The sequence below is a fragment of the Oncorhynchus mykiss genome, chromosome 6, assembly GCF_057628025.1.
Source record: "Oncorhynchus mykiss isolate SJ-2025 chromosome 6, ASM5762802v1, whole genome shotgun sequence".
Taxonomy (NCBI): domain Eukaryota; kingdom Metazoa; phylum Chordata; class Actinopteri; order Salmoniformes; family Salmonidae; genus Oncorhynchus; species Oncorhynchus mykiss.
The window spans coordinates 82,067,892-82,094,967 of NC_143027.1; the positions used below are offsets into that span (position 1 = coordinate 82,067,892).

A 27,076-nucleotide genomic window follows, 5' to 3' on the forward strand; every position below is an offset into this window, starting at 1 on the left:
TTACTTATTATTCTTACTTATTCTTATTCTTAAAATTATTATTACTCTTAATGTTTTGGGGCTGTTGCTGGGCAACACGGACTTTCAACTCCCTCCAAAGATTTTCTATGGGGTTGAGATCTGGAGACTGGCTAGGCCACTCCAGGACCTTGAAATGCTTCTTACAAAGCCACTCCTTCGTTGCCCGGGCGGTGTGTTTGGGATCATTGTCATGCTGAAAGACCCAGCCACGTTTCATCTTCAATGCCCTTGCTGATGGAAGGAGGTTTTCACTCAAAATCTCACAATACATGGCCCCATTCATTCTTTCCTTTACACGGATCAGTCGTCCTGGTCCCTTTGCAGAAAAACAGCCCCAAAGCATGTTTCCACCCCCATGCTTCACAGTAGGTATGGTGTTCTTTGGATGCAACTCATCATTCTTTGTCCTCCAAACACGACGAGTTGAGTTTTTACCAAAAGGTTATATTTCGGTTTCATCTGACCATATGACATTCTCCCAATCTTCTTCTGGATCATCCAAATGCTCTCTAGCAAACTTCAGACGGGCCTGGACATGTACTGGCTTAAGCAGGGGGACACGTCTGGCACTGCAGGATTTGAGTCCCTGGCGGCGTAGTGTTACTGATGGTAGGCTTTGTTACTTTGGTCCCAGCTCTCTGCAGGTCATTCGCTAGGTCCCCCCGTGTGGTTCTGGGATTTTTGCTCACCGTTCTTGTGATCATTTTGACCCCACGGGGTGAGATCTTGCATGGAGCCCCAGATCGAGTGACATTATCAGTGGTCTTGTATGTCTTCCATTTCCTAATAATTGCTCCCACAGTTGATTTCTTCAAACCAAGCTGCTAACCTATTGCAGATTCAGTCTTCCCAGCCTGGTGCAGGTCTACAATTTTGTTTCTGGTGTCCTTTGACAGCTCTTTGGTCTTGGCCATAGTGGAGTTTGGAGTGTGACTGTTTGAGGTTGTGGACAGGTGTCTTTTATACTGATAACAAGTTCAAACAGGTGCCATTAATACAGGTAACGAGTGGAGGACAGAGGAGCCTCTTAAAGAAGAAGTTACAGGTCTGTGAGAGCCAGAAATCTTGCTCGTTTGTAGGTGACCAAATACTTATTTTCCACCATAATTTGCAAATAAATTCATTAAAAATCCTACAATGTGATTTTCTGGATTTTTTACATTTTGTCTGTCATAGTTGAAGTGTACCTATGATGAAAATTACAGGCCTCTCTCATCTTTTTAAGTGGGAGAACTTGCACAATTGGTGGCTGACTAAATACTTTTTTGTCCCACTGTATAAGTAGATGATAGCACATCTCACAGTGTGACAAAAAAAAAGACCTTCACATGCAAGAGGCATTTCTCACTCGATACAAAACGCGTATTTTACTCTTTCTGAGTATATTCTGGTTTTTGGAGAAGCACCTGCAACTGAACACAGACATTAAGGTACACATGTCTTCCCGAATCGAGAACAAAGAAAGTAGAAGCATGAACAGGTTAGTGGAAAAATAGCTTCCAACCCATTCTACTAGCAAAATGTATAATGGCTACTATGGAATAATTTACATATCACCATTTTAATGTATAGCTAATTGTATCCCTACATTTATATACTTACAAAAATAAATCACACACACACAAAAAAAAAAAATCTATACAAAAATATATTTGAGTTCAGTGTGACATGACAGAGTAGTTACAGGTTCTGCATCACCATATAATTGAACAATGTTCACCATTACGAGTGCATAGCATTCCTTCAGTCAATACAGCTAGAACTCAAGGTGACATTGTTGGTTTTCCTATAGGAACACACAATGTATACAAATCACTGTACTTCAAATGAAGAATCAAATCATCCATAAAAATAAATCCAAAGTAAGTGGGCTTTTTCCTTGTGAGAGCTAAGAGTATATAAAAGTATATTCCATGGAGAAGCTAACAAAGACAATTCGCTTAAAGTCTTACTCTTTACAAAAGTGTGCATCAAGAGTTGCTCTGTTGTGCCACCCTGTATCAGAAGTAGAGAGGTGTCAAAGCTCAACCCCCCTCTGCTTGAAGAGCTCCTCTAGTTGTCTCTCCAGTGCTGGGTTGGTCCCCCTCAGTCCTCTCACTACCTGGGCTGCCCACACAAAGTACTCCTGAACACGCTCTGTCGACCAACCTGGCAACCACAATACAGAATAAATATAAGATATGGGTAAAGAGAGGGACAGTCAGACAACCAGAGGGAAGCAAGTGAAGACAAGCAACGAAACAGAGAGAGAGAGAGAGAACGAGAAGTATCCTGATAGGGTATCAGTTTATTGTGTCTAGCCTACGACATTTGCCTAGTCAGTTGGTTGCATCAAGAGGCTGAAAACAGACAGACAGACAGAGCGCACAATCACCTGTTGGCGTGCTGCGGTTGATGTCCCTCAGGTTGTATAGTTTGTCAGCCAGTTTGACCAGTTTGGCCTGGTGGCTGGCATGAGGTGCATACTCCACCTGCTTACGCTTTGTCTCCTCCTTGGACAGTGCTTTGTCGTCTGTCACTTCCTGGACCAGCCGCGCCACCGTTTGCCCAAAGACGATCTGTAGCTCTCCTATGCTGGTGTCAGTGTCCTCCACTGTGTCATGGAGCAAAGCTGCCTGAGGACAGTTGGAAAAGACAAAAATATCAGTGAAATACCAGTCATTCCTGTTAACAAACTCTGGCTAACACAAACTCAATAAATGTTGAACGTTTTAATGAGCTTAACATTGCCCATTGACTGATGTATCATTACAAAGTAATAAACCCCACCTGAATATAAAATGTATCTTCAAACCTTAACCAAACAGCTAACACTTACCTGAAACATTTATTTTTCATTTTTATATATTGTAATGAAACAGCAGGGGGCAGGTCTCGAACCCTTGACCTTCGAGCCCGAGGTCCGGCGGCGCTATTGAGTGTGCGGCAAAAGCATGCTCGTGCGGCAGGGTCGATTTCCGCGCTTATAAACCAAGGGTCGTTACAATATGGACAATTTTGACTTCGTGGATGTGCGATTTTGTGGAAAGCAGCATTTTAAGTCTGTCTGAAACACAAAACACTTACTTGCAAAACTTCAATGTCTGTGATCCCACCTTCATGGCTTAGGATCCTTGCCACTCCTGCAAAATGATAAACACAGCAAATGTAAATGCAGATATTCACACAATGAAGTCCGAGTAGAGAGATAGGTCCTTAGCAATAACTATCTAGCTGGATAGCCGTTAGATTGTTGTCATAACTGTACCTATTGGGTGGGTGATATATGGTGTTTGTTCAGCATCTTTACGTCGTTGATTGCGGTGCTTTTCAGCAGCGAAGTTAACCGTCTCCAACAAAATGACAGAATCTGAACTCATGCTGTAAAAGTAGTTATTGACACACAATACAGACAGTATATTAACGTTTGATCACCATTTATCAAATTGGCACATCTCAGTGATGTCAGCGTCTCTGCCTTCTCTTTAAGGGCGCGTTCCTCCAGGGAGAGGCTATACGGACACGCCTGTTGCCCAAAATGATGACGTATATCGCCAGCCTGGTCTCATACACTAGACGTAACATAGTAATAGTAAATCTGGTACGCCATACTAGTATGATATGTTATGATTTGTATGACTACATAAGATAGACGGTTAATGTTAGCTAGCAGGTCAACAGAAGCCAAGGCTAGGGCCCTACTAAATCTGCAATATGGAGAATTTAATATTTTACTTTCAGTTTTGTACACCAGCTTCAAACAGCTGAAAATACAACATTTGTGGTTATGGAAAATATAGCGGTTTAGATGGCACAATGACTCTCTACAATCTACTTGCTTGTTTTGTAAACTGAAATTAGGTGAACTATTAGAATGTTAGCAACCATGAAATGGAGGAGCATTTCTGCATAGTGCATCTTTAAGTATCAAAAGTAAAAGTATAAATAATTTCATATTCCTTATATTAAGCAAACCAGAAGGCACAATTTTCGTGTTTTTTTTATTTATAGAAAGCTAGGGGCACTCTCCAAGACTCATCATTTACAAACGAAGCATTTGCTTTAGTGAGTCCGCCAGATCAGAAGCAGTAGGGATGACCAAGGATGTTCTCTTGATAAGTGCATGAATTGGACAATATCCTGCTAAGCATTTGATATTTAGACCTTTTGGGTGTCAGGGAAACTTTAGGGAGTAAAAAGTACTTTCTATGTAATGGAGTAAAAGTAAAAGTTGTCAAAAATATAAATAGTAAAGTACAAATAACCCCAAAAACTACTTAAGTAGTACTCCAAAGTATTTTTACTCAAGTAATTTACATCACTGATCACATGTGCCCTACAGAAAATACTGCTAAACAACAGCCTCTTGATAGCTGCACACTAGAAAAATAAAAGGTAACTACACCCCCCAAAAGATTCTCAAACATTTCCCCTACTTTACATTTTTTTAACATTATTATTATTTTTTTATTTCACCTTTATTTAACCAGGTAGGCCAGTTGAGAAAAAGTTCTAATTTACAACAGCGATAAAGCAAAGCAGTGCGACACAAAAAACAACACAGAGTTACACATGGAACAAACAAGCGTACATTCAATAACACAATAGAAAAAAATAAAGTCTATATACAGTGTGTGCAAATGGTGTGAGAAGGTAAGGCAATACATAGGCCATAGTAGGAAAGTATTTACATTTTAGCAAATTAACACTGGAGTGATAGATGAGCAGATGATGATGTGCAAGTAGAAAGAAATACTGGTGTGCAAAAGAGCAGAAAAGTAAATAAAAACAATATGGGGATGAGGTAGGTAGATTGGGTGGGCTATTTACAGATGGGCTATGTACAGCTGCAGCGATGGGTTAGCTGCTCAGATAGCTAATGTTTAAAGTTAGTGAGGGAAATATAAGTCTCCAGCTTCAGCGATTTTTGCAATTCGTTCCAGTCATTGGCAGCAGAGAACTGGAAGGAAAGGCCAAATGAGGTGTTGGCTTTGGGGATGACTAGTGAGATATACCTGCTGGAGCGCGTGCTACGGGTGGGCGCTGTTATCGTGACCAGTGAGCTGAGATAAGGCGGAGCTTTACCTAGCATAGACTTATAGATGACCTGGAGCCAGTGGGTCTGGCGACGAATATGTAGGGAGGGCCAGCTGACTAGAGTATACAGGTCGCAGTGGTGGGTGGTATAAGGGGCTTTGGTGACAAAACAGATGGCACTGTGATAGACTGCATCCAGTTTGCAGAGTAGAGTATTGGAAGCTGTTTTGTAAATGACATCGCCAAGTCGAGGATCGGTAGGATAGTCAGTTTTACGAGGGTATTTTTGGCAGCGTGAGTGAAGGAGGCTTTGTTGCGAAATAGGAAGCCGATTCTAGATTTCATTTTGGATTGGAGATGTTTAATATGAGTCTGAAAGGAGAGTTTACAGTCTAGCCAGACACCTAGGTATTTGTAGTTGTCCACATAATCTAAGTCAGAACCGTCCAGAGTGGTGATGCTAGTCGGTCGGGCGGGTGCAGGCTGCGAACGTTTGAAAGCATTTGGTTTTCCTAGCATTTAAGAGCAGTTGGTTGCCACGGAATGAGTGTTGTATGGCATTGAAGCTCGTTTGGAGGTTAGTTAACACAGTGTCCAAAGAGGGGCCAGATGTATACAGAATGGTGTCGTCTGCGTAGAGGTGGATCAGAGAATCACCCGCAGCAAAGCAACATCGTTGATACAGTGGGGAGAACAAGTATTTGATACACTGCCGATCTTGCAGGTTTTCCTACTTATAAAGCATGTAGAGGTCTGTCATTTTTATCATAGGTACACTTCAACTGTGAGAGACAGAATCTAAAACAAAAATCCAGAAAGTCACATTGTATGATTTATAATTAATTAATTTGCATTTTATTGCATGACATAAGTATTTGATCACCTACCAACCAGTAAGAATTCCAGCTCTCACAGACCTGTTAGTTTTTCTTTAAGAAGCCCTCCTGTTCTCCACTCATTACCTGTATTAACTGCACCTGTGTGAACTCGTTACCTGTATAAAGACACCTGTCCACACACTCAATCAAACAGACTCCAACCTCTGCACAATGGCCAAGACCAGAGAGCTGTGTAAGGACATCAGGGAAAAAAATTGTAGACCTGCACAAGGCTGGGATGGGCTACAGGACAATAGGCAAGCAGCTTGGTGAGAAGGCAACAACGATACGAAAGAGAGGTTGAACAGACTGGTAACAGGGGTTGCAACAATGGCGGCAGATCATTTTAGAAAGAGAGAGTCCAGATTGTCTAGCCCAGCTGATTTTTACATCTGCTATCTGGATTTGGGTGAAGGAGAAGCTGGGGAGGCTTGGGCAAGTAGCTGCGGGGAGTGCGGAGCTGTTGGCCGGGGTTGGGGTAGCCAGGAGGAAAGTATGGCCAGCCGTAGAGAAATGCTTATTGAAATTCTTGATTATCGTGGATTTTTCGGTGTTGACAGTGCCTCAGTGCCTAGCCTCAGTGAAGTGGGCAGCTGGGAGGAGGTGCTCTTATTCTCCATGGACTTTACAGTGTCCCAAAACGTTTTGGAGTTAGAGCTACAGGATGACAAATTTCTGTTTGTAAAAGCTAGTCTTTGATTTTTTGACTGACTGCGTGTATTGGTTCCTGACTTCCCTGAAAAGTTGCATATCGCGTGGACTATTTGATGCTAGTGCAGTCCGCCACAGGATGTTTTTGTGCTGGTCGAGGGCATTCAGGTCTGGAGTGAACCAAGGGCTATTTCTGTTCTTAGTTCTACATTTTTTTAAAGGGGCATGCTTATTTAAAATGGTGAGGAAATTGCTTTTAAAGAACGGCCAGGCATCCTTGACTGACGGGATGAGGTCAAAATCCTTCCAGTATACCCGGGCCAGGTCGATTCAAAAGGCCTGCTCGAAGAAATGTTTTAGGGAGCATTTGACAGTGATGAGGGGTGGTCGTTTGACCGCGGACCCATAGCGGATGCAAGCAATGAGGCAGTGATTGCTGAGATCCTGATTGAAAACCGCAGAGGTGTATTTGGAGGGCAAGTTGGTCAGGATAATATCTATGAGGGTGCCCATGTTTACGGACTAAGGGTTGTACCTGGTGTGTTCCTTGATAATTGATTTGTGTGAGATTGAGGGCATCGATCTTAGATTGTAGGACTGCCAGGGTGTTAAGCATGTCCCAGTTTAGGTCACCTAACAACACAAACTTTGATGATAGATGGGGGCAATCAATTCACATATGCTGTCCAGGGCACAGCTGGTAACTGAGGGTGGTCTATAACAGGCAGCAACAGTGAGAGACTTATTTCTGGAGAGATACATTTTTAAAATTAGAAGCTCGAACTGTTTGGGCATAGACCTGGAAAGTATGACAGAACTTTGCAGGCTATCTCTGGAGTAGATTGCAACTCCTCCGCCTTTGGCAGTTCTATCTTGACGGAAAATGTTGTAGTTGGGTATGGAAATCTCAGAATTTTTGATGTTCTTCCTAAGCCAGGATTCAGACACGGCAAGCACATCAGAGTTGGCGGAGTGTGCTAAAGCAGTAAGTAAAACAAACTTAGGGAGGAGACTTCTGATGTAAACACGCGTGAAACCAAGGCTTTTTCGGTTACAGAAGTCAACAAATGAGAGTGCCTGGGGACACGCAGGGCCTGGGTTAACCTCCACATCACCCGAGGAACAGAGGAGGAGTAGGATGAGGGTACGGCTAAAGGCTATCAAAACTGGTTGTCTAGTGCGTTGGGAACAGAGAATAAAAGGAGCAGATTTCTGGGCATTGTAGAATAGATTCAGTCATCTCTTGATGTGGTTTAGGCATTGTTGTGGACTTAACATCAAACTTAGTTGTTTTCTATTTTTAAAATGTGTGATTTGTAGAGTGAAAATCAGAAAAAAAAAAAACAGGGAACACGGAAACCTGGAAAAACAAAACAAAGAAAACATCATTTTGGAAAATTACTCAACGGAATCTGGCTAAAAATGTAAACAGATTTTATAGGGCCCAACATGGCCCAGTAACTCACTGGCCCGGGCCGTGGAGTTGGAAGCGCAAAACTATTTTACCACACCAGGCAAATACTGGGAAAAATCCCAAATGGAAATTCGACATTGGTCTGGACCCAAATCAGGGTATGTCCGCCAAGGCCATGGCCCAGTTAGTCTTTTGGGCCAGGTCTTGGAGATGGAAACACAAAAGGTAGCATTGGTCGGCTAAACACTGGAGTCAAATGTGACAATGGAAATGTGCCAATATGAGCCCCTAAACACAACTTTGCAATTCTTAATCACTTTTGTTAGCCCATTTGTGTGGTAGTTGGGGCATAAGAACTGAGCAGTGTCAGGGTTAAATACCAGAACAGATATAAGTACTGGTTCAGGAAAGCACAGGTGATAGCTGGGAACTGTTTACCTGAATCACATTTCCTTATGTTTGTTCTGGTATTTAACCCTGAAGCTGCTCCCTCCTAATGTCCCATCTGCTAAACAGAGAATTTCTGGGACAATGCAAGGATAACTTTAGAAAAGGGTCAAGTCTAGAAAAAGAAATGCGCTCTGTTTGTATTGAGATCAGATGATTCATTTCGGAGAAATGTAGCAGAATGTCCGCAAAATTTAATCTTGTTCCATCTTCTCCCTCTGCGTTGCCACTGCACTTCCTCTCATCATCACATTTGGTAGAATGGAAGCCCTTAATGGACTTCTCAGGTTTTTATCCAATATAGGTTTCCCCTTCACCTGTTGCCAGGCTGAGGGGAAGTGGGACTCTTCAGGCTTCAATGGCTTACATGGCACCTTCCACTTAACACTTCACAAAGCAACTGTTCTGATTATGTAGAGGTTGTTGACACTTCTCTTTCTAAGTCCTAAGAATCACCCTGGGTGATGCAAACACAATTACCAAAAATATAACTAGTGCTTAAAATAAAAACTGGAGTGCAGTGCTGCTTTGGAAAAACCCTAGGCCTAACAAAGTGAATTTCAAAGACACGTGAAGTGACATTGCAGAAAAAACACATACCGTGTCTGAAATGCATTGTCACGATGATGGAGGAGTCATTAGAATTCACATGATAATGCATGGTAAAGTGATGATAATGGCAGGATATACTACACTATGATTTGTATCAGGAGTAGGCTGCCAGCACAGAAGACATAAAGTATACACCCATGACCTGAAAGACTGCATTCTTGGCAGTTGAAACAAATCAGCCTATAAATATTTGCTCTCAAGTTTCGGAAAAGGGGTTGTGAAGGAGTGGCCTTCACTAGAGAGACATTCATTTTAAAGCATTTATTCCAAGCATTTATAGAGCAAGTTGTGTTTGTGTAGGTCATTATTTAATCCAGTCATTTGCCAAACTCCCCACCCACTGGGCACACCAGGCAATTTCAACGTGGACAATTGGGTAATATTTGTTTGAGACATTGATCAATGAGATTAAAACTATATTCACCCAGTCAAAAAGACAGACAAAAGTTAGTTTAATATTCAATGTTTTATCACTATACGTTCAAACATCTAAAAGCACAACCAAATTCCACTAGAATTTATTTGGGGGGTTTAGTTTTCACCCGAATTGTCTATCACTGCACTTTCAACCATTCAAAAGCACAGTGACGTTCAAATGGGGAATACAATGCCAGGTATTTTGTTTATTTATACAACAGATGAATGTGTTATCACTGTGACTTATCTAATAGCAGAAACTCATTTATTTGAGTTATTTAACCAGGCAAGTCAGTTTAGAAAAAGTTCTTATTTACAATGACGACCTACCCCGGACAAACCCTAACCCGGACGATGCTAGGCCAATTGTGCGCCGCCCTATGGGACTCCCAATCACGGCCGGTTGTGATACAGCCTGGAATTAAACCAAGGTCTGTAGTGACGCCTTTAGCACTGAGATGCAGTGCCTTAGACGGCTGCGCCACCTGGATTGCAGTTGAGATTATATTAAAAGTACATGGTGCAAGTGATCAATGCCGTTCGAGATTCTGCACAGATTATTGCAGCGATCTCCACAGACCTGCAATGATCTATGCATGCTATCTTCAACATGAACACTTTATATGATTATATAAGAAGAAATAGTTACATTAACCTCAACATTTGTCCATGGATGTGATACTCATTTTAAGGTTGAATGTTACATCAGTTTGTAAAATAGCCTTAATGATGGTGTTGGAGTTGTGCACTGCCACTAAGTCGTGGGTAAACAGGGAGTACAGGAGGGGACTGAGAACGCACCCCTAAGAGGCCCCTGTGTTGAGGGTTAGCATGGCAGATGTGTTGTTGTCTCATAGCTCAATAACTCAGCATCAATAACCCAACAACCCAACTAAGTGACCCAAATGGCTGGGTCAGAATAACTGAACTTGTATTCTGTCCAATACTTATCCAAGTTGGATTGTTTAACCCAACATTTTTAGAGTGTAGCCAGGCAAGAATAGGCCTACCAGTCCCAGAGACCCTGTAATGCTGATTGTAACCCTAAACCCCTACATTCGTATACAAAAAAATAGATGACACATACACACAATAAATCAAATGTATTTTTCACTCAGTGTGTCATTATAGAGTAGTTACCGGTTCCGCATCACCATTAAATGCATATAGTAACCATTTTCATCTTTACAAATGCATGGCATTGCTTTATTCAATACAGTGAGATAACTCAATGTGACATATTCATGGTTTGCCAGTTCTACAAACAAAATGTATACAAAGTACTGTAGAATAAAGTAATAAGCGAATCACCTATTAAAATACATCTTATTAAGTGGGCCTTTTCCTTGTGAGAGTTAAGAGTATAGAAAGTTTATTCCACAGAGAAGCCATCTAACATAAATACATCTAAATCTTCAAATTAACTCTTTACAAAAGTGTGCGTCAACAGTTGCTCTGTTGTGTCACCCTGTGTTAAAAGAAGAGAAGTATCAAACCTCTGATGGAAGAGCTCATCCAGGTCTCCCTCTAGTGCTGGGTTGGTCCCCCTCGGTCCTCTCATCACCTGCACTGCCCACACAAAGTACTCCTGAACATGCTCTGCCATCCAAACTGGCAACCACAATACAGAATAAATATAAGATATGGGGGGGTAGATAAAGATATGGACAGTCAGACAACCAGAGAGGGAAGCAAGCAAGTGAAGAGAAGCAAAGAGCCAGATAGAGAGAGAGATAAAGTAAGAGATGTCAGTTTATTGTGTAGTATGACATTCTATGCCATTTGACTGCAGTTCAGTTGGTTGGATCAAGATGGCTGAATAAAGACAGAGACAGACACATAAAGATAGACAAACAGATGAAGAGCACGCGAGGGAGAGGGAGAGAAACAAGAGAGAGAGAGAGAAAGAGAGAAACAATCAGGGTGTCTCCCCACGTGGCCAATGGCCCACCTCTTGGCCGCAGCCATCCTATTTCCCAAGTAAAAATACCCTTTGAATGACCAAAACATCACCCATAATATTTTTACACTATTAAAATGCTCAGAATTGGTCAGGAAAGGAGAACTCTGCATTTAGGATTTGTGCAGCAGATCAGCCAAATGATGGCCTCAATGAGAACTGTGTCATTGTATGGCAAGACAAATGGTATGATAAGGCGTGGAGTGATAAAAACATATATTCTGCTACAAGGAGAAGCTGATCCTGGTTCAGGAGATGAAGACGTGGGAGGAGGCTCTGGAGTACTGCAGGGATCACTACACCGACCTCCCCAGTCTGCTCTCTGAAACTGAACATCTCCAGGCCCAGAGCAAGATAGAGGGTGCCCAGACCGACCATGTGTGGACGGGTCTGATCTTCCTGGCCAGAGAATGGCTGTGGGTGAACGGGGACCACCTGGAGTACCAGGCCTGGTCTGGCGGGGAGCTGCCCCACTGCCCCGCTCAATACCTCCACTGTGGGACCCTGACCAGAGATGGAGAGCAGTGGGGAACCAGGAACTGTGAGGAGAGGAGGAACTTCCTCTGCTACAGAGCGTGAGCCCCAGAGGAGAGAGATATTACTGTAGTAGATATGATTATCTATGGATGTTCTCTACTTATTACTAGTTAACACTGTGATTGATTATTCACTCTATTTACTTGTTGGAGAATATTAACCTATTGGGTGTGTGTTTTCTACAATAGTCTATTATTACTGTATCTATAGATGCTGTGGTTATAATAGTGTGTGACTTGTGAGTTTTGATTTACATTTAATTGAGTTGGGAATTAAAATAGTTTTTTTAAACATGTCATTCGATTTAGGTGGAGTAACAAAATAAACAAGAAATCACAAAATTCCTTCAGGTTGATGACTTTTTGCAAATCCAATCAGTTTTCCACTTAATCATGTTCTGAATGAAAAACATAGATTATTATTATAGTTTTTTTATTACATGGAAACAAAATTGAATCAACCAGTTTGTGTACAGTGGGAAGTCACCTAGCTCACATGATGTTTCATAATTATATAACATGATAAAAGAGTAAGAATGCTAAGATGCTGCTGTATGCTAGTTACTAGCATCTTGTTGGTACATGTAAACTCCACGTTAAAGCCTTCTTCAGCCTGTAGGCCTAAGTCTGTGTATCATTACTATTAGTTTAGACAGTAATAGTAGATCTGAACGTACATATCATGTATTGTATATCATGTCATGAAACTGACTGTTTGTATGAAATAAACAATTGACATAGACAATATTCCTTCTCATTTGTATTGGTGCACCTACAGTGCCTTCTGGAAGTATTCATACCCCTTGACTTTTTCCAAATGTTGTTGTGTTGCAGCCTGAAATTAAAATGGATGAAGATAAGATTTTTTGTCACCGGCCTACACACAATACAATACCCGATAATGTCAAAGTGGAATAATGTTTTTTACATTTTTACTAATTCATAAAAACTAAAAGCTGAAATGTCTTGAGTCAATAAGTATACAAGCCCCTTGTTATAGCAAGCCTAAATAAGTTCAGGAGTATGTACACTACCGTTCAAAAGTTTAGGATTACTTAGAAATGTCCTTGTTTTTGAAAGAAATGCACATTTTTTTGTCCATTAAAATAACATCAAATTGATCAGACATACAGTGTAGACATTGTTAATGTTGTAAATGACTATTGTAGCTGGAAACGGCTGATTTTTAATGGAATATCTACATGGGCGTACAGAGGCCCATTATCAGCAACCATCACTCCTGTGTTCCAATGGCACGTTGTGTTAGCTAATCCAAGTTTATCATTTAAAAAGGCTAATTGATCATTAGAAAACCTTTTTGCAATTATTTTAGCACAGCTGAAAACTGTTGTTCTGATTAAAGGAGCAATAAAACTGGCCTTCTTTAGACTAGTTGAGTATCTGGAGCATCAGCATTTGTGGGTTCGATTACAGGCTCAAAATGGCCAGAAACAAAGACCTTTCTTCTGAAACTCGTCAGTCGATTCTTGTTCTGAGAAATTAAGGCTATTCCATGCGAGAAATTGCCAAGAAACTGAAGATCTCATTCAACGCTGTTTACTACTCCCTTCACAGAACAGCGAAAACTGGCTCTAACCAGAATAGAAAGAAGAGTGGGGGGGGGGCCCGGTGCACAACTGAGCAAGAGGAAAAGTACATTAGAGTGTCTAGTTTGAGAAACAGACGCCTCACAGGTCCTCAACTGGCAGATTTATTAAATAGTACCCTCAAAACACCAGTCTCAACATCAACAGCGAAGAGGCGACTCCGGGATGCTGGCCTTCTGTGCTTAACAAGTAACATAATAAGTTGCATGGACTCACTATGTGTACAATAATAGTGTTTAACATGGTTTTTGACTATCTCAACTCTGTACCTCACACATACAATTATCTGTAAGGTCCCATCATGTTATGGGAATGCTTGTAATTGTTAAGGACTGGGGAGTTTCTCCAGGATAAAAAAAAATAAACAGAATGCAGCTAACCACAGGCAAAATTCTAGAGGAAAACCTGGTTCAGTCTGCTTTCCACATGACACTGGGAGATGAATTCACCTTTCAACAGGACAATAACCTACAACACAAAGCCAAATCTACACTGGAGTTGCTTACCAAGAAGACAGTGAATATTCCTCAGTGGCCGATCTACAGTTTTTACTTAAATCTACTTGAAAATCTACGGCAAGTCCTGAAAATGTTTGTCTAGCAATGATCAACAACCAATTTGAAAGAGCTTAAAGAATTTTTAAAAGAATAATGGGAAAATGTTGCACAATCCAGGTGTGGAAAGCTCTTAGAGATTTACCCAGAAAGACTCACAACTGTAATCGCTTCCAAAGGGGATTCTGACATGTACTGACTCATGTAAATTAGATATTTCTGTATTTCATTTTTAATACATTTAAAAAAAATTATTCTAAAAACATAATTTCACTTTGTCATTATGGGGTATTGTGTGTAGATGGGTGAGGAAAAAAATGATTTAAAACATTTAGAATTTAGGCTGTAATACGTGAAAATGTGGAACAAGTCTAGGGGGATGAATACTTTCTGAAGGCATCGTTGGGCTTTACCAGCTCCCTACTGTGAATCACAACGTTGGACAAAATACATCACATAATACATGAAAATTGGTGTATAGTAATGACCAACAACCAGAGCGTGAAACATTTAAAAAATAATAATGGGCAAATGTTGCACAATCCAGGTGTGGAAAGCTATCAGAGACTTACCCATGCAGAAAGACTCACAGCTGTATTCACTGCCAAAAGTGCTTCTACAAAGTATTGACTCAGGGGTGTGAATACTAAACTGGCAAACGTTTTCAATTTGTCATTATAGGGTATTATGTGTAGATGGGTGAGACAAACTATTGAATCCCTTTTGAGTTCAGGCTGTAGCATAACAAAATGTGGAATAAGTCAAGGGGTATGAATACTTTCTGGCACAGTAGCAACAGATATGTCAAGGAAATAAATGGCAGAACATTTCGTTGAGAGAGCACACATTCTCGCTGATAACCTGTCATGTGCCATGAAATACGATATGCCTGAAATAATTAAAATAGTTACTACATATTTACACGGTTTATGGTTACAAAAAGATGTCATCCAAAATCCACCTGAAGGAAACATAGAACTGACAATAACTGAACATCTTTTACAATTAGTAGTGAACCTGTGATGATATTATTAGACCACTGTTGAATTGATAGGACATTAACATATACAACAATATTTTACATCATTCTGATGATTCCAATTGAATTGAACTAATTTCTAACCTAGAATACTCATATATCAATTTTTTTTTGTAATGAAGTGTTAACATCTGTGTCTGTGATTCTTGGCATATTTTTCTTTATTGGATGTACTGATATAGAGAGGAATGAAAGTTTAAAGGTGCAGGGTGAGTTTTGAAACCCCGCCAAGTTGGGCAATGTGTGGTCCGACATCGGCAGCACTACCACATGAGCAGACTCTGGCACAAATATCAATGCTTTTACTGTGCCCCTATCCAGGGAATAGCAGTCGTGGAAAAAGTACCCAATTGTCATGCTTGAGTAAATGTAAAGATACCATAATAGAAAATGACCCAGTAGTCACCCAGTAAAATAATACTTGAGAAAAAGTCTAAAAGTATTTGGTTTTAAATATACTTAAGTATCAAAAGTAAATGCAATTGCAAAAATGTACTTCAGTATCAAAAGTATAAATAATTTCAAATTCCTTATATTAAGCAAACCAGATGGCACAGTTGTTCATGTTCTTAAAACGTTGTATGTGTATGGGGAAATGTATGGAGTAAAACGTATATTACTTCCTTAAGGAATCTAGTAAAGTAAAAGTAGTCAAAAATATAAATTGTAAAGTACAGATGCCCCAAAAACGACTTTAGTAGGGGTCTTTTTGCCCTCAGAACAGCCTCAATTTGTCAGGGCATGGACTCTACAAGGTGTCAAAAGCGTTCCACATGGATGCTGGCCCATGTTGGCTCCAATACTTACCACAGTTGTGTCAAGTTGGCTGGATGTCCTTTGGGTGGTGGACAATGTTCCCTCTACAGGGGCGCAGATGCATATCTCTTCCAGGACTGTCGTGCAGAAGAAATGCCAGGCTGTGCAGAGACACAAGATTGAAAGTTCTCCCCATTAGTTTGCACTATAAACAGTGTCGATTTTAGCATATAAATCTTGGTGGGGCAACCGCAAAAAAAAAAGATGTTTGATGCATGCCAGCAAAGCCACAACACTAAACAATACATTAATTGCACTATAACGGCGACAAGAGGTGCCCAAAAACATTCAGAGCCTACATAAAGCTGTCCCAACAGCAGAGTCATTGGCCACAGAAATGACGTCAAATCATGTTATATGTACAGCAGCTTTGATTGGACTGATCATATCAACATCTTACTTCATGAATCAAGTCTACTGGAAAATCATTTTTAGTCCTTGTCATAGGAAGAGATATAATGAAGAGAAAATATAGATAAAACTTATCAGTGCTCATCGGCCATTGGACATAAACATTACACAAGCTGGAAATCGCAAAATCAACAATGAGTTGTTTGGAAGGAATTGGTGACAGTGGCTAACTGCAAGCATTGCAACTGGGAAGTCAGCACAATGGAGTGAATCCTTACCACCGCTACACTTGGCTATCAGCGGAGCCTTGTCTGGCAGCAAAACAATTCATTCAGCCTCATTTACTGCCTTTTTAAAAACATACCTGATATGGCTGACCATATCTCCCTGGCATATTACATCATTTATGCAGCAGCATATAAGACATTTTTGGACTCACCTTGTTGTGCGCGGCGGTCCTTCTTTGGCAAATGTTGTCATCAAAGAAAAAGATTTACAATTCCAAGTTGGATGACCGTTCAAAACGTATGTTCCCAGTCTGACTTCCCAGTTGGATGACCGTTCAAAACGTATTTTCCCAGTCGGACTTCCCAGTTGGATGACCGTTCAAAACGTATGTTCCCAGTCTGACTTCCCAGTTGGATGACCGTTCAAAACGTATTTTCCCAGTCGGACTTCCCAGTTGGATGACCGTTCAAAACGTATTTTCCCAGTCGGACTTCCCAGTTGGATGACCGTTCAAAACGTATGTTCCCAGTCTGACTTCCCAGTTGGATGACCGTTCAAAACGTATGTTCCCAGTCGGACTTCCCAGTTGGATGACCGTTCAAAACGTATGTTCCCAGTCTGACTTCCCAGTTGGATGACCGTTCAAAACGTATTTTCCCAGTCGGACTTCCCAGTTGGATGACCGTTCAAATCGTATTTTCCCAGTCGGACTTCCCAGTTGGATGACCGTTCAAAACGTATTTTCCCAGTCTGACTTCCCAGTTGGATGACCGTTCAAAACGTATTTTCCCAGTCGGACTCCCCAGTTGGATGACCGTTCAAAACGTATTTTCCCAGTCGGACTCCCCAGTTGGATGACCGTTCAAAACGTATGTTCCCAGTCGGACTTCCCAGTTGCAATGCTTGCGGTTATCCACTGTCACGGATTCCTTCCAAACAACTCATTGTTGAATTTGAATTTCCAACTTGTTGTGTAATGTTTATGTCCAATGGCCGATGAGCACCGATACGTTTTATCTATATTTTTTCTTCATTATTTTGCGATCGGAGGCCGAGCAGTTGCCATACCAGGCAGTGATGCAACCAGTCACGATGCTCTCGATTGAGCAGCTATGGAACCTTTTGAGGATCTGAAGACCCATGTCAAATCTTTTCAGTCTCCTGAGGGGGAATAGGTTTTGTCGTGCCCTCTTCACGACTGTCTTGGAGTGCTTGGACCATGTTAGTTTGTTGGTAATGTGGACATCAAGGTACTTGAAAATCTCAACCTGCTCCACCGCAGCCCCGTCGATGGGAATGGGGGAGTGCTCGGTCCTCTTTATCCTGTAGTCCACACAATCATCTCCTTTGTCTTCATCACTTTGAGGGAGACGTTGTTGTCCTGGCACCACATGGCCAGGTCTCTGACCTCCTCCCTATAGGCTGTCTCGTCGCTGTCTGTGATCAGGCCTACCGCTGTTGTGCCACCGGCAAAATTAATGATGGTGTTGGAGTCATGCCTGGCAGTACAGTTATGAGTGAACAGGAACTACAGGAGAGGACTGAGCACGCACCCCTGAGGGGCCCCAGTATTGAGGCGCAGCGTTGCAGATTTGTTGTTACCTACCCTTACCACCTGGGGGCGGACCATCAGGAAGTCCAGAATCCAGTTGCAAAGGGAGGTGTTTAGTCTCAGGGTCCTTAGCTTATTGATGAGCTTTGAGGACACTATGGTGTTGAACCTAGTGAATGAATAGCATTCTCACATAGGTGTTCCTTTTGTCCAGGTGGGAAAGGGCAGTGTGGAGTGCAATAGAGATTGCATCATCTGTGGATCTGTTGGGGTGTTATGCAAATCGGAGTGGGTCGAAGTGTCTGGGATAATGGTGTTGATGTGAGCCATGAACACCCTTTCAAAGCACTTCATGGCTACAGACGTGAGTGCTACAGGTCACTAGTCATTTAGGCAGGTTACCTTATTGTTCTTGGGCACAGGCACTATGGTGGTCTGCTTAAAACATGTTGGTATTACAGACTCGGACAGAGAGAGGTTGAAAATGTCAGTGAGGACACTTGCCATTTGGTCAGCGCATGCTCGCAGTACACGTCTTGGTAATCCGTCTGGCCCCGCGGCCTTGTGAATGTTCAAAGATCTTACTCACATCGGCTGTGGAGAGCGTGATCACACAGTCTTCCTGAACAGCTGGTGCTCTCATACATGTTTGAGTGTTATTTGCCTTGAAGCGAGCATCGAAGTAGGTTAGCTCGTCTGGTAGGCTCGTGTTACTGGGCAGCTCTCGGCTGTGCTTCCCTTTGTAGTCTGTAATGGTTTGCAAGCCCTGCCACATTCGACGAGCTTCAGAGCCGGTGTAGTACGATTCAATCTTTGTTCTGTATTGATGCTTTGCCGGTTTGATGGTTCATCGGAGGGCATAGAGGGATTTCTTATAAGCTTCCGGGTTAGAGTCCTGCTCCTTGAAAGCGGCAACTCTAGCCTTTAGCTCAGTGCGGATGTTGCCTGTAATCCATGGCTTCGGATTGGGGTATGTACGTACTGTCACTGTGGGGAAGACGTCATCAATGCACTCATTGATGAAGCCAATGAATGATGTGGTGTACTCCTCAATGCCATCGGAGGAATCTCAGAACATATTCTAGTCTGTGATAGCAAAACAGTCATGTAGCTTAGCATCTGCTTCATCTGACCACTTTTTTTAATGATCTAGTTACTGGTGCTTCCTGCTTTCACTTGAGCTTGTAAGCAGGAATCAGGAGGATAGAATTATGGTCAGATTTGCCAAATGGAGGGCGAGGGAGAGCTTTGTATGTGTCTCTGTGTGTGGAGTAATGGTGGTCCAGAGTGTTTTCCCCTCTGGTAGCACATTTAACATGCTGATTGAAATTTGGTAAAACAGACTTAAGTTTCCCTGCATTAAAGTTCCCGGCTACTAGGAGCGCCTCCTCTGGGTGAACGTTTTCTTGTTTGCTTATGGCGGAATACAGCTCATTCAATGCTGTCTTAGTGCCAGCAGCATCATACAACATAATACAATGCAATTTACAGTCACCGACTTGGCCCATGGTGTTACAGACCAAGTAAAAAAGTTTGAATTCATGTTAAGCCCTTCATAATGTAAAAACGTTTTTAGAAGTCTCATGCAATGTAGGCCTGTATTGAACACCACATACAGACAGACTACTGTAGGCAATATCATAGAAATCAAATGCCATTTCCATGTGAAAATGTGATGGGATTTGCTCCATTGGTTTTGTTGGTAGGCCTACATTATACTGAAATACAGTGTATTTAGAACGTATTCAAACCCTCATCTACACACAATACCCCATAATGGCAAAGCAAAAACAGGTTTTTAAACATTTGAGCAAATGTATAATTCTTTACAAATTTAAATATCAAATTTACATAAGAATTTAGACCCTTTACTCAGTACTTTGTTGAAGCTCCATTACCAGCGATTACAGGCTCGAGACTTCTTGGGTATGACGCTATAAGCTTGGCAGACCTGTGTTTGGGGAGTTTCTCCAATTTTTCTCTGCAGATCCTCTCAAGCTCTGTCAGGTTGGATGGGGAGCGTCACTGCACAGCTATTTTCAGGTCTCTCCAGAGATGTTCAATCTTGTTCAAGTCCGGGCTCTCGCTGGGCCACTCAAGGACCTTCAGAGACTTGTCCCAAAGCCACTCCTGCGTTGTCTTGGCTGTGTGCTTAGGGTCATTGTCCTGTTGGAAGGTGAACCTTCATCCCACTCTGAGGTCCTGAATGATCTGGAGCAGGTTTTCATCAAGGGTCTCTTTCTGTACTTTGCTCCATTCACCTTTCCCTCGATGCTGACTAATCTCCCAGTCCCTGCCACTGACAAACATCCCCACAGCATGATGCTGCCACCACCATGCTTCAACGTAGGGATGGTGCCAGGTTTCCTACAGACGTGACGCTTGGCATTCAGTCCAAAGAGTTCAATCTTAGTTTCATCAGACCAGAGAATCTTGCTTCTCATGGTCAGAGAGTCTTTTAGGTGCTTTTGGTAACCAAGCAGGCTGTCATGTGCCTTTTACTGAGGAGTGGCTTCCGTCTAGCCACTCTACCATAATTACCTGATTGGTGGAGTGCTGCAGAGATGGTTGTCCTGCTGGAAGGTTCTCTCATCTCCACAGAGTAACTCTGGAGCTCTGTCAGAGTGACCATCGAGTTCTTGGTCACCTCCTTGACCAAGGGCCTTCTCCCACGATTGCTCAGTTTGGCCGGGCAGCTAGCTCTAGGAATAGTCTTGGTGGTTCCAAACTTCTTCCATTTAAGAATGATGGAGGCCACTGTGTTCTTGGGGACCTTCAATGCTGCAGGAATGTTTTGGTACCCTTCCCCAGATCTGTGCCTTGACCCAATCCTGTCTCGGAGCTCAACGGACAATTCTTTCGATCTCATGTCTTGGTTTTTACTCTGACATGCACTGTCAACTGTGGGACCTTATATGGACAGGTGTGTGTCTTTCCAAATCATGTCCAATCAATTGAATTTACCACAGGTGGACTCCAATCAAGTTGGAGAAATATCTCAAGGATGACCTATGGAATACTTATGTAAATCAATTAGTTCTGTTTTTACATTTGTTATAAATTAGAAAAACCTGTTTTCGCATTGTCATTATGGGGTATTGCGTGTAGATTGTTTAGGGGGAAAAACATTTTTAAAATCGGTTTTAAATTAAGGCTGTAACATAACAAAATGTGGAAAAAGTCAAGGGGTCTGAATACTTTCCTCTCACAGGTTCAGAAGTCCAGCACTGCACTTATTTTCTGCTTCTTTAACTACATTTGTTTTAGTCTTCATCCTGAAATTCAAGAGCACTGTTTGATTGACATGGGTGTTTGTGGTGGAGGGGAAAAATATACTGTTTGTAAATGTAGAATTACAACCTATGGAATTTAGTAGATGAATGCCCGGTTTAGGGGACAATGTACACCATTGGTTTCGTGTTAAGAATATAATCTTTGGTCCAGCCCGTTATTTTACACAGATTACATTCCACGGTGCTTGTGGTTGTTACAATGACTATTACTGGACACAACTGTCAGATGAAACCGATTCATTTACTATTATTATTATTATTACGTTTATTTGATGGCCCCGAGGCTGGAATCAGATATATTGTATCAGATATAGTTAGCTAAGTTCATTTGGAGTATGTCAGTAACCAAACTACAACAACAACAAAGCGATACACAAGGACACTTCCCAGACAACAGGTTTCCCAGATCACCGTCTGTCTCGCCGTCCCCATCCTTCCGTACCTTCCTCCCCCCTCTGTCTCTCTCCCTCCTTCCGTACCTTCCTCCCCCCTCTGTCTCTCTCCCTCCTTCCGTACCTTTCTCCCCCCTCTGTCTCTCTCCCTCCTTCCGTACCTTCCTCCCCCCTCTGTCTCTCTCCCTCCTTCCGTACCTTCCTCCCCCCTCTGTCTCTCACCCTCCTTCCGTACCTTCCTCCCACCTCTGTCTCTCTCCCTCCTTCCGTACCTTCCTCCCCCCTCTGTCTCTCTCCCTCCTTCCGTACCTTCCTCCCCCCTCGGTCTCTCTCCCTCCTTCCGTACCTTCCTCCCCCCTCTGTCTCTCTCCCTCCTTCTGTACCTTCCTCCCCCCTCTGTCTCTCTCCCTCCTTCCGTATCTTCCTCCCCCCTCTGTCTCTCTCCCTCCTTCTGTACCTTCCTCCGCCCTGTGTCTCTCTCCCTCCTTCCGTACCTTCCTCCCCCTTCTGTCTCTCTCCCTCCTTCCGTACCTTCCTCCCCCCTCTGTCTCTCTCCCTCCTTCCATACCTTCCTCCCCCCTCTGTCTCTCTCCCTCCTTCCGTACCTTCCTCCCCCCTGTCTCTCTCCCTCCTTCCATACCTTCCTCCCCCCTCTGTCTGTCTCTCCCTCCTTCCTTACCTTCCTCCAGCTCTGTCTGTCTCTCCCTCCTTCCTCCCCCCTCTGTCTCTATCTCCCTCCTTCCTTACCTTCCTCCCCTCTGTCTGTCTCCCCCTCCTTCCTTACCTCCCCCCCCCTGTCTCTCCCTCCTTCCTCCCCCCTCTGTCTCTCTCTCCCTCCTTCCTTACCTTCCTCCCCTCTGTCTGTCTCCCCCTCCTTCCTTACCTTCCTCCCCCCTCTGTCTCTCTCTCCCTCCTTCCTTACCTTCCTCCCCTCTGTCTCTCTCTCCCTCCTTCCTTACCTTCCTCCCCTCTGTCTGTCTCCCCCTCCTTCCTTACCTTCCTCCCCCCTCTGTCTCTCTCTCCCTCCTTCCTTACCTTCCTCCCCTCTGTCTCTCTCCCTCCTTCCTTACCTTCCTCCCCTCTGTCTCTCTCCCTCCTTCCTTACCTTCCTCCCCTCTATCTGTCTCTCCCTCCTTCCTTACCTTCCTCCCCTCTGTCTGTCTCTCCCTCCTTCCTTACCTTCCTCCCCTCTGTCTGTCTCTCCCTCCTTCCATACCTTCCTCCCCCCTCTGTCTGTCTCTCCCTCATTCCTCCCCCCTCTGTCTCTCTCTTCCTCCCCCCTCTGTCTCTCTCTCCCTCCTTCCTTAACTTCCTCCCCTCTGTCTCTCTCCCTCCTTCCATACCTTCCTCCCCCCTCTGTCTCTCCCTCCTTCCTCCCCCTCTGTCTGTCTCTCCCTCCTTCCATACCTTCCTCCCCCCTCTGTCTCCCTCTCCCTCCTTCCTCCCCCCTCTGTCTCTCTCTTCCTCCTTCCTCCCCCTCTGTCTGTCTCTCCCTCCTTCCTTACCTTCCTCCCCTCTGTCTGTCTCTCCCTCCTTCCTTACCTTCCTCCAATCTGTCTCTCTCCCTCCTTCCTTACCTTCCTCCCCTCTGTCTCTCTCCCTCCTTCCTTACCTTCCTCCCCCCTCTGTCTCTCTCCCTCCTTCCTTACCTTCCTCCCCTCTGTCTGTTTGTCTCTCCCTCCTTCCTTACCTTCCTCCCCTCTGTCTGTCTGTCTCTCCCTCCTTCCTTACCTTCATCCCCTCTGTCTGTCTCTCTCTTCCTCCTTCCTCCCCCCTTCTGTCTGTCTCTCCCTCCTTCCTTACCTTCCTCCCCTCTGTCTGTCTCCGTCCCTCCTTCCTTACCTTCCTCCCCTCTGTCTGTCTCTCCCTCCTTCCTTACCTTCCTCCCCTCTGTCTGTCTCTCCCTCCTTCCTTACCTTCCTCCCCCCTGTCTCTCTCCCTCCTTCCTTACCTTCCTCCCCTCTGTCTGTCTGTCTCTCCCTCCTTCCTTACCTTCCTCCCCTCTGTCTGTCTGTCTCTCCCTCCTTCCTTACCTTCCTCCCCTCTGTCTGTCTCTCTCTTCCTCCTTCCTCCCCCCTCTGTCTGTCTCTCCCTCCTTCCTTACCTTCCTCCCCTCTGTCTGTCTCCCTCCCTCCTTCCTTACCTTCCTCCCCTCTGTCTCTCTCCCTCCTTCCTTACCTTCCTCCCCTCTGTCTGTCTCTCTCCCTCCTTCCTTACCTTCCTCCCCCCTCTGTCTCTCCCTCCTTCCTCCCCCCTCTGTCTCTCCCTCCTTACTCCCCCCTCTGTTTCTCTCCCCCTCTCTCCCCCACTTTGTGATTTGATTTGCAGTTATTGTCAATTCTGTTTCCTTCAAGTGCATTTTGGATTACATCCTTTTGTAACCATAAACCGTGTAAATAGTTAATATTTTCACTATTTCAGACACATATTTCATGGTACATGACAGGTTATCAATGAGAAGTTGTGATCTCTCAATTAGATGTTCTGCTATCTATTATTATTTCTAGGTGCACCAATAAAAATGAGAAGGAAGGTCTTATCTTTGTCTAAGTTATTTATTTATTTCATACCAACAGTTGGTTTCCTTACATGATATTCAATACATGATGTGTACGTTCATATCTACTGTTACTGTTTCTCATTCTGATGGGGATGAATCAAAGAGGAAAACTGATTGGATTTGCAGAGTCATCAACCTGAAGGAATGCCGTGATTTCTTGTATATATTTTTTCTACCCTACCTAAATCGAATGACATGGTAAAAAAAATAAGTTAATTACCAACTCAATTAAATGTTATCAAAACTGGACATTGAACTGACATCTGTGCCCAGTGTTATCTGTGCCCAGTGTTATGGTCTTTGTACACACAAAGCACCCACTATCATAACCACGGTATCTACAGGAAGAAAAATAGTAGACTATTGTAGAAAACACACACAAAAATATATGTTTTATTGTCACATAGACCAGAAAGGTGCAGGAATTGTGTTGTTTTACAGGGTCAGCCATTGTAGTACGGCGTCGCTGGAGCACAGTAGGGTTCAGTGTCCTGCTAAAGGGCACATCAACAGATTTTTCACCTTTTCGGCTCAGATATTCAAACCAGCAATCTTTTGGTTACTGGCCCAACGCTCTAATCGCTAGGCTACCTGCCGCCCCGTGGGTTAAACCCAATAGGTTTATATGCATCAACAAGTAAATAGGGTGAATAACCAATCACAGCGTTAACTTGTAATAAGTAGAGAGCATCCATAGATAATCATATCTACTACAGTAATATCTCTCTCCTCTGGGGCTCACGCTCTGTAGCAGAGGAAGTTCCTCCTCTCCTCACAGTTCCTGGTTCCCCAGTGCTCTCCATCTCTGGTCAGGGTCCCACAGTGGAGGTATTGAGCGGGGCAGTGGGGCAGCTTCCCGCCAGACCAGGCCTGGTACTCCAGGTGGTCCCCGTTCACCCAGAGCCATTCTCTGGCCAGGAAGATCAGACCCGTCCACACATGGTCGGTCTGGGCACCCTCTATCTTGCTCTGGGCCTGGAGATGTTCAGTCTTAGAGAGTAGGCTGGGGAGGTCGGTGTAGTGACCCCTGCAGTACTCCAGAGCCTCCTCCCACGTCTTCATCTCCTGAACCAGGATCAGCTTCTCCTTGTAGCATAAGAAGGGGAGTGTCCGGGAGCAAAGCGAATCCATCCATCTCATATCCCACTGTACCATGACACAGTCCTCAATGCCACCAGCATTGTTTGGCTCTCCTGACTTCCAAAACCTAAATGCTGAGTTCTCTCCTCCTGACCATGTCCATCCTGTTGGGTCGTTAGCATCTCTGTGCAAACCAATCCAGGTCCAATCACCCCTTGAAATGGGAAGGAGCTGATATACTTCTTCCTGGTTGCTGATGAAGGCCAGGTCAGTGTAGTGCTCCTGACAGTACTGCTGAGCCTCTGACCAGGTCTTCTCTTCAGACACATAGTGATATTCTCTGAGTTTACCAGAGGCCACTGCACACAGAGCAGTGATGAGGAGACCAGTGAAGCTACTCTTCCTCTGCATGATGCCCCAGTGCTCAGTAGGTGTGGAGCGGAGCTGACCCCACTGCTGCTGCTGATATTATGAACCTGCTGCTACTCTACTGGCCCCCTCTCATGTGTCCACACAGCCCACCAATCAGAGTGCCTCCTTAATCTAGCCAACCAATCCATGGCTCTTCCTCATAGGTTTTCTGATTGGCCACATCCTCTTTCCTCGCCTTCTCTAAATGAATTGAAGGACAGCGTCAGAGGGGAGAGACTTTGAAAGTGGATGTGAAGATTCAGGGTAAGAAAATAGAGTAAGGGCCCTGTACACACATTGCCTAAAAAGGAACACCGCAGTCAAATAATGGCTGCATCTTTTAAGCAAATTCTACCCAGGAGCTTCAGAAAATCTCACGGTCCAAAGAACACGAATAAACTTGAACCAAAGTTGACATGTAAATCCCTCCAACAGAGAATCAGTAGTGAGTTTAGAGAACTCAATATTCTTGACCATATTTGATGCTACATATTTAACCAGGGCTGTAGTGGTGCCTGGAGAAGTGGGTATACTCTCATTTTGCCAAAGGGCTCGTCCGGCGAAGGAAAGGCGCCCTGTGTGGAAATATATGAGAAACAGTGACATACACTATGAATTACCTAAAATGTTGAATCCCATATTGGTCTTTCACAGTCAGACCAACCCATGCTGTACTGTGCAGTAGGCTAATAGTAGGCCTACTACTGAAACAGATAAATGAGGCTGCCAACTGAGTCACAAATTCACAGGTTTCAGATTTTTCCCCATTTCTGTAAGGTTTTCGTTCTGTTACACTTTTTCTTACAGAAAACAACGTAATTGTATTATCTAAGTCCATAACAATGCTTAAACCACATCAGGAGACCACTTTTGAGGTTTGAGTGTCAACTGTAAGTGCTGTTATTGTGAAGTGGAAATGTCTAAGAGCAACAACGGCTCAGCCGCGAAGTGGTAGGCCACAAGGCTCACAGAATAGGACCACCGAGTGCTGAAGGTATGGATAGTGCTAACTGTAAAGTTTTGTCAAGGAGGAATAATGGGGATATTTTTCATGGCTCGGCCAAGGCCCCTTGGTTCCAGTGAAGGGAAATCTTAACGGTACAGCATACAAAGAAATTCTATATGGTTCTGTGCCCCCCCCCCAAAGGATTTTCATTAACTTACACTAGACTTTTCCCCCCTTACTAGCTCTGACCTTATCTATGAAAAATCGACTTACTGTGACATGTAGTTCTCCCACC

General features: G+C 43.5%; 3 protein-coding genes across 3 annotated transcripts; 1 reads left to right on the forward strand and 2 right to left on the reverse strand.

Annotated features, from left to right (window-relative positions):
- Positions 1-1,651: 1,651 nt before the first annotated feature.
- hddc3 (HD domain containing 3) lies at positions 1,652-3,524 on the reverse strand. The gene is made up of 4 exons (XM_090239090.1): positions 3,269-3,524; positions 3,088-3,143; positions 2,396-2,636; positions 1,652-2,169 (listed from the first exon to the last, which is right to left on the reverse strand). The coding sequence occupies exons 1-4, from the start codon at positions 3,378-3,380 to the stop codon at positions 2,039-2,041; spliced, it is 540 nt and encodes a 179-aa protein (XP_090095216.1). The 5' UTR covers positions 3,381-3,524; the 3' UTR covers positions 1,652-2,038.
- An 8,147-nt stretch (positions 3,525-11,671) lies between these two features.
- On the forward strand, positions 11,672-11,995 carry LOC118965047 (snaclec stejaggregin-B subunit beta-1-like). Its single transcript, XM_036981788.2, has one exon. It carries the CDS (start codon positions 11,672-11,674, stop codon positions 11,993-11,995), a length of 324 nt encoding a protein of 107 aa, XP_036837683.2.
- A 12,325-nt stretch (positions 11,996-24,320) lies between these two features.
- On the reverse strand, positions 24,321-25,835 carry LOC149983127 (macrophage mannose receptor 1-like). Its single transcript, XM_090239091.1, has one exon. The coding sequence runs from the start codon at positions 25,833-25,835 to the stop codon at positions 25,083-25,085; it is 753 nt and encodes a 250-aa protein (XP_090095217.1). The 3' UTR covers positions 24,321-25,082.
- Between the last annotated feature and the right edge of the window lie 1,241 nt (positions 25,836-27,076).

Coding starts and splice junctions, on each gene's coding strand:
- hddc3 (XM_090239090.1), bottom strand. CDS start 3,380: ATGAGTTCAGATTCTGTCATTTTGTTGGAGACGGTTAACTTCGCTGCT. Junction 2,637..3,087: donor CAGACATTGAAGTTTTGCAA/GTAAGTGTTTTG, acceptor AACTGTCCTCAG/GCAGCTTTGCTCCATGACAC. Junction 2,170..2,395: donor CAACCGCAGCACGCCAACAG/GTGATTGTGCGC, acceptor TGTGGTTGCCAG/GTTGGTCGACAGAGCGTGTT.
- LOC149983127 (XM_090239091.1), bottom strand. CDS start 25,835: ATGCAGAGGAAGAGTAGCTTCACTGGTCTCCTCATCACTGCTCTGTGT.
- LOC118965047 (XM_036981788.2), top strand. CDS start 11,672: ATGAAGACGTGGGAGGAGGCTCTGGAGTACTGCAGGGATCACTACACC.